At 41.4% G+C, this 6,126-nt stretch overlaps 3 protein-coding genes across 8 annotated transcripts in view; 1 reads left to right on the top strand and 2 right to left on the bottom strand.

Annotated features, from left to right (window-relative positions):
- Positions 1–62: 62 nt before the first annotated feature.
- LOC104808123 (putative zinc finger protein At1g68190) lies at positions 63–2,570 on the top strand. Of its 3 annotated transcripts, none has more exons than XM_010533689.1 (6): positions 63–171; positions 618–1,071; positions 1,154–1,420; positions 1,562–1,792; positions 1,906–2,129; positions 2,299–2,570. In XM_010533689.1, exons 1-6 carry the CDS (start codon positions 125–127, stop codon positions 2,417–2,419), a joined length of 1,344 nt encoding a protein of 447 aa, XP_010531991.1. In that variant the 5' UTR covers positions 63–124; the 3' UTR covers positions 2,420–2,570. The 3 variants fall into 3 exon arrangements, with proteins under 3 accessions (XP_010531991.1, XP_010531983.1, XP_010531999.1); XM_010533681.1 differs by having other exon boundaries at positions 1,559–1,792; XM_010533697.2 differs by having other exon boundaries at positions 74–171; positions 623–1,071; positions 1,559–1,792.
- Positions 2,571–2,701: 131 nt separating this feature from the next.
- LOC104808114 (RHOMBOID-like protein 10, chloroplastic) lies at positions 2,702–5,508 on the bottom strand. Its single transcript, XM_010533669.2, has 9 exons — positions 5,140–5,508; positions 4,223–4,485; positions 3,993–4,047; positions 3,841–3,921; positions 3,643–3,739; positions 3,483–3,550; positions 3,285–3,383; positions 3,150–3,191; positions 2,702–3,030 (listed from the first exon to the last, which is right to left on the bottom strand). The coding sequence occupies exons 1-9, from the start codon at positions 5,314–5,316 to the stop codon at positions 2,878–2,880; spliced, it is 1,035 nt and encodes a 344-aa protein (XP_010531971.1). The 5' UTR covers positions 5,317–5,508; the 3' UTR covers positions 2,702–2,877.
- A 278-nt stretch (positions 5,509–5,786) lies between these two features.
- Positions 5,787–6,126, bottom strand: part of LOC104808096 (tubby-like F-box protein 10) — a 3,623-nt gene continuing 3,283 nt past the window's right edge. For all 4 annotated transcript variants that reach the window (XM_010533639.2, XM_010533648.2, XM_010533631.2 and 1 more), the window contains one exon: positions 5,787–6,121. In XM_010533639.2, coding sequence (XP_010531941.1) covers positions 5,938–6,121 — 184 coding nt within the window. In that variant the 3' untranslated portion in view covers positions 5,787–5,937. The remainder of the gene's footprint in view (positions 6,122–6,126) is intronic.

Genomic DNA, 6,126 nt, shown 5'->3' with positions numbered 1-6,126 from the left:
AAGCTATCACTGTTCTCACACGGCAGCAGGAAAAAATGGGCGCAACCGACAGATTTATCAGATTAGGGGAGTTACCTGAAACAGAGAAGCTGCGTCGCGAACCCTCGACCGTATCTCTGGTTTTATGATTTTCTCGGGAAACAAACACATCTCTATGCTTCTGACCCGAAGGTATCTGATTCTTTCTCTCGATATCCTTTTCCCCGCAAATTTTCTGTGCCCTAGTTCCGAGTTATCATCTAATATCTTCTTCATAAAGTTCATGAAAATGCCAAGCGAATGAAGCAGTTTGATCTAAGATTCTGGTTCATTTTCTGATCCAAATTCCTTGAGTTAACGTGAAGTTCTCCCTTTGATTTCCTGTTGTTGTGAGTTACCGCTTCAATTGCAAGTCGAAAACTTTTCTCAGATGCTCTCATGGGTCTAAAGCCATAACCTGGAAAGAGTTTATGATGTTTCACTCATGGGTCTAACCCATAACTTGGATGGTCTTTGACTTTGTAACATTTTATCAGTGTTGTGGATCTGAGAGATAGGTTTTGTCTAGTTGTACAGGTTTTCATTTCATGTGTGAATCATTAACGATTTCTCTGATGATCTCAACTTTTACATTTCAGTTCAGCTCTTGGAAAGAAGAATGAGATGGAAAGAGTATGTGAGTTCTGCTCTGTTTGGAAACCAGTGGTTTACTGCAAAGCCGATGCAGCAAGTCTTTGTCTGTCCTGCGATGCGAAGGTCCATTCAGCTAATGCACTTTCTGGCAGGCATCTACGTACACTTGTCTGTGATTCCTGCAGATTCCGACCTTCCGCTGTCCGGTGTTTAGACCATTGCATGTTTTTCTGCCACGGCTGTGACAGAAACCTTCATGGCGTCTCCTCTCATCATCAGAGACGTGTTGTCAACTGTTACACTGGTTGCCCTTCTGCTAAAGATTTCGCCTTTATGTGGGGTATCCGAGTTAATTATGATAATGCTAAGCTGGACCGTCGTTATGATTCGGGTATATCCAGAGGGTGTTCCGAAATGTTAGTCTCTTTTGAACCAGGATCAAGCTCTAGAAAGAAAAAGGTCTGACATTGTTGCATACCGTTTATTCTTTTCAGACAAACAATCTCTCGATGAAGATAATGTCACGATGATTGCGTTGCAGGGTAAGCTTCAGAGAGATACTGGATTTATCTTGGAACAGATTCTTGAATTGGAGAAGCTTCAGCTCAGCGAAGAAGCTGCTTCCATTAGCAACGTTTCAGACATTCTGCCTCGTTCGAAAGAGCGTGTAAGCGACATTCCAGAGCTCGAGAAAGATCTGATGGTGGATTTTTCGCAATCCCCTTTTCCTCAGATGGAACCTTTGTCTTCATCTTCTGCTGGCGAAAACTCCTTCTGGCAATGCAAAGTCCCATCTAAGAGTTATCAGGTTGAAACTTCTTTCGATTTCAATCTTGCATAAAAAAGAATCCGGGTGTGATTTAGTAGTTTTCTTCAAAGGGCTTTATGGAATTTGTTTTGGAATGTTTCATGCGTTTGGTTTGTCGCTGCGTCTGTTTTCTTGCAGCAGTGGAATCAAAACTTGCAAGATATCGGTGTTTGTGAAGAGACTGAGAACAGTGATGACTTTGATATTCCTGATATAGACCTCACTTTCCGAAACTTTGAAGAACTTTTCGGAAACGATCAAGATCTGATCACGGGACTTGCCAACGGTAACATGATTTCCTCTTCTGTTTCCTCGGGAGAAATGGGATCATCACTCTTCATATCAGAAAACTGCAGTGCAAAAGCATCCAAGGTATGAACTCTAACCCATAGAATTAGTATATATCAAGATCCATTACCAAAAAGTTTGTTCTTTTCTAATGTTTCCATGGCTTCTTCATTTAACTCCGATTTATCTGTTCTCAGATGAAGAGAGGTCCTTCTCCGGACAACAGAAATCGTGAATCAACTGAGAAAACAGAGGACTCCCTTCTTGCAGTTAAGCCGGCTTCAAGATTCAGCGGTGGAAGGGATTGCCATTACAGCCAGTCCGATGAAGTCTCTTGTTGTTCACCTCTCTCGGAGAACACCCATTTGGGGTTTCGCCAAAACGCCATTTCAAGGCTCAAGGAGAAGAAAAAGGCCCGAACGTAAGTTCCTTACGAGGAAAATTTCATTCTTGAAAGCCACACATAAACATAAAGAGTAACTTAACTTGTTATGTTCTGATCTCATTCTAACTTCTACGAATATCAAGAATCATGAAAGCTAATGCTCTCTCCATAAACTTAATAATTTCATTGTTTTGTTTTGGTTCAGAGAGGAGAAGCAAAGTCATTATGTCCCGAGAAAGGCGAGAAGCGAAGCCAGGAAGCGAAGATTTGTCTTAACGGAAAGTTGCAGTTCCGACACAGTCGGTGCTACTGCTCGTAGCTACTGAACTGTTCCTTCAAACTCTTTGCCTTCTGTACATAGTTTCTGACATTTGCTCACCCTCTTTTTTCTTGTTACAATTCCTATTGATCTTTCATGTTTTCATGAGCTCTTGTATTGTGAATGAAGCCTTGATCTTGAATTTCAGTTTCTCCTAAGAGGGTTTGGCTTCGAAGGGCTAACATAACATAACAAACAATGGCAAAGACAAGTGGAAAACAATGTTAGGACTGGACAGTTCGCTTACCCCCAAACTTGAACGATGTTTTGATGAATGGACAAGAGTCAGGACAATAAAATGGGTTTGGTTATATCAATCAATAATGGCTTTGCAAAATATTGTATGCATTGTTTTTACAATTTGTTTAATTCCGTTTCCAGTAAACAACATAGATACACAGTAGTGCCATGAGAGAGGAGATCAAGAGGATGACAGTAAAGATAGAGAGCTTTTAAAAGTTACAGTCAAAGCTTTCTCGGTTCATTCCTCGGTCGGGTGAGGAGGAAGATAGGAGCTTTGTCTATGAAGATTCTCCGACCCTCTTTGGATATGTAGTCGTATTTCCACGCTGGTCCTACAAGCCACGACATGGCCGCCCCACCAAGCAAACCGCCAATCTGAAATCCCGACAATGACCATGACAGAATGATAAGAAAATAGACGAGACGAGACCCCAAAAGGAAGTTGTTCCATTTGCATTTCTGATACATCCAAGGGATGATGAATGAATACTTACATGTCCCCAGTTATCGATTCCTCTCGACATTAGCCCCATGGCCTGCGTATCAAATGCATGTTAATGTAAGATCAATCCAAAAAAATCTGGTTAAGATAAAAACTCGTTCCTTGTAATAAGTTTTTTTGTACTTACCATGTTTAGGATGATGACTTGGCCTATCTGCTGAAGATCTTCATTACCACCTCGGACCATCCCTTTGTGTCTCAGCACAAACACAGCAACTGACCCGACCTAACGGAGGAAAAAGGGCATTCATTTCTCGATACAGGGGTGAATGAACTCAGCTCGAAAGAGTGATCGATTCAGTGTAGGGCCGAAACAACCACTTACTAATCCGAATATTGCACCCGATGCACCAACCGAAGGTGCTTTGTTCAACCAGTAACTCATTGCTGAACCTAGAACTCTTAAATGGTTCTGAATCAGGGAACTCGGAACAAAAGAAACTCGGATCATCAAATAGTGAGGAAAAACGTTCACGGGCCATTACTTGCGATTGCAGAGGTCAAGTAAACCGCGAGAAATCTCTTTGGACCGCTTATACTCTCTGCTGTTGGCCCAACAGAATTCAAAGAATAACAATTTATCTAGAGAAAATAAAACAAAAACAAAAATTTAACCAAAAAGATGTCACCCAAAAAAGTATATCTGTATATAGACATTACCAGCTGAATGGTCAGAAACGGACCATGAGATGCATAGGATTTGCATGTAGGACAGAAGAGGTTGCAAGTCTCCATAGCTGGCCTTTGTTAATCAAACTATTAACCTGCATTAATCCACAGATTAATTTTCCACAAAAAGACAATAAATCGCGTTTCATCAGTTTGTGTGATTTACCTTGGCTCCCCAAATCAATACCTTCCCTTGTGTTGCAACTTGAGCAATATACATTCTGAAAGGCATTTGAGAATATGTATATAAGCTTTTAGCTCATACATTCTCTAAATATCTAAATGACAATGAACCCGGTTGCCGAGTAAAGCAAAAAGTGTCAAACTTTTTGAGTAAAATACCGATAAACATGAAACATGTAACTTTTTATTTGGTGTAGAAGAATTAGCACATACAATATGTTGATGGCGAGGAGAACGTCGGTCCATCTCCTTCGATTACGCGAATTTCTCCTTGAAGTGTCATGGTTTGATGGCCCTTCCTCATCTATAGGACCAATTCTACTCTCTCTTCCATTGGAGAAGCATACGGATAATGAATTTGGAGACAGAAGGATACTACTAACTCTAGTGTTTAAAAAATCAGTCCCGTTGCATTGGAAGACACTCTGACGGCCCAAAGCCTTCAGACAAGCAACCTCAGATAGATGATGAAGTTTCTGTTTCAGATGAATAATAAAGAAAGAAAGAATCTATGAAGTATGAAAAGAAAACCATTATCCATCAATTCACAAAACATCATAAAACTCGCAAACAAGACTCTCTGAATACGGAAAATATTAACTCCAGCCCTACAGAGGGAACAATCAATAAACCCTAATAATGTTAACATTTTCCAAACGTAAACAGGATCCTTGGGCATTCTCATAAACCCTGAAAGCATGTGCGCTTTCACAATGGAAAAACACAACCATATATTCGCATATAGCCAATGGAGACTTCATAATCATTTGGCATCTCAAAAAGAATACCGCACAATTCAAGCAGGATTGGACACAGAGAATGGGTTATCAGCTGATTTTGCCGCAAAACTAGCACATAGAGACAGAAAATAACTGAACTTTCAGGTTTCAAGTTCGAGCATATATCATTTATCCACACTGTGTAGAAACCGATCCGAGTGACAGACAGGACCTGGTCACCAATCTCATCGAATATACTCAACTCGCAAGAAAAATATCATCTTTCACCCAAGAATTGACTTAAACAAACACCCTCAGGAACAATTCTCATGCTTATATCATATAAAATCCAACCAAACGGAAAAATCGTGAACATTTAAAGCCCAGAAATTGCTCCAAGAGTTACCGAACCTTAAGGGAAGACCGGAGTACGAAGCCGAGGGGAATCTGGCGGCGGACGCGGTGGCAGAAGTGTACGGACGTGGCGGCCGTGACGACCCGAAAGACCAGAGAGCCAGATCCCGGCGAAACCGGGTCCCACCGCCACGGGAAGTGCTGAGATAATGACAAAGAAACCATCTCCATCATCGTCCGCTTTCTATCTCCCCCTCGTCTTTCACTCTTATTATTTTCCTCATCTTATTATAAATCATTTAATTTTTTTTAAATGCTCTACTTTCCATTACGTCGATATTCACATCCCATCTTTTCTACACGATTTTTTAATTAAAAATGCGAAATAATTAAATTAAAAAGAATCAAAGTAGAGCTGGAAAACCACGGAAGTGAGTTGAGGAAGAGGAATCGAACCCAGATACGAAACAAAGCGAACGAAACTACGTAAACGTACCCAAACGGACACGACACGGAGAACAAATCCGAACTAATCGTTCGTCCCTGTCGTGAAACCCTTCCGCATTGTCCGGATCATCTGACTTAACCACGAAACGACAGGACAAGTGTTGCGTGCTAAGAACAAATCCGATCTAATCGTTCGCTCCTTACGGTACCTTACTATAGGCCCATCATCGGCCCATGTTTGCCCATAGAGGTCAATATAAGAAATGACAAAAATACCCCTAACATCAGAAATCTTCCACGTCAGCATAAAAGAAAAAACCAGAGCAAGATTAGAGATTACAGCATATGAATGAGGGGCAAAGTCTGTCAAATAGCACTCTACTTAACTACTCAGTTCCTTAGCTGTTTTTATTCACAAGCGAGCTTCGTGTCGAAGCTGCTCAAGCATATGGCGAAAGCTTGAAAGGCCGACAATGGATACCTGTAATCCATCGTGAACATGTCCTTCCCCACTTTCCCGAACTGAAGAATCACCTTCTCCTGATCGTGTTGCGATGACGTCGTCGCCATCCCCGGGGCCGGCGGCGGCGGCGGGCC

The sequence above is a fragment of the Tarenaya hassleriana genome, unplaced genomic scaffold, assembly GCF_000463585.1.
Source record: "Tarenaya hassleriana unplaced genomic scaffold, ASM46358v1 Cleome1, whole genome shotgun sequence".
NCBI classification, from domain to species: domain Eukaryota; kingdom Viridiplantae; phylum Streptophyta; class Magnoliopsida; order Brassicales; family Cleomaceae; genus Tarenaya; species Tarenaya hassleriana.
Note: the sequence above shows the minus strand (reverse complement) of the source record. Positions and strands in the feature narration are given on the sequence as shown.

What these genes read in the sequence shown, in the direction of transcription:
- LOC104808114 (XM_010533669.2), bottom strand. Translation starts at nt 5,316, where the DNA reads ATGATGGAGATGGTTTCTTTGTCATTATCTCAGCACTTCCCGTGGCGG. An exon ending in TACTCCGGTCTTCCCTTAAG is followed by an intron (nt 4,486 to 5,139) that starts GTTCGGTAACTC and finishes CATCTGAAACAG; the next exon opens with AAACTTCATCATCTATCTGA. An exon ending in CTCCTCGCCATCAACATATT is followed by an intron (nt 4,048 to 4,222) that starts GTATGTGCTAAT and finishes AATGCCTTTCAG; the next exon opens with AATGTATATTGCTCAAGTTG.
- LOC104808123 (XM_010533681.1), top strand. Translation starts at nt 125, where the DNA reads ATGATTTTCTCGGGAAACAAACACATCTCTATGCTTCTGACCCGAAG. An exon ending in GCAGTGCAAAAGCATCCAAG is followed by an intron (nt 1,793 to 1,905) that starts GTATGAACTCTA and finishes ATCTGTTCTCAG; the next exon opens with ATGAAGAGAGGTCCTTCTCC. An exon ending in GAGAAGAAAAAGGCCCGAAC is followed by an intron (nt 2,130 to 2,298) that starts GTAAGTTCCTTA and finishes GTTTTGGTTCAG; the next exon opens with AGAGGAGAAGCAAAGTCATT.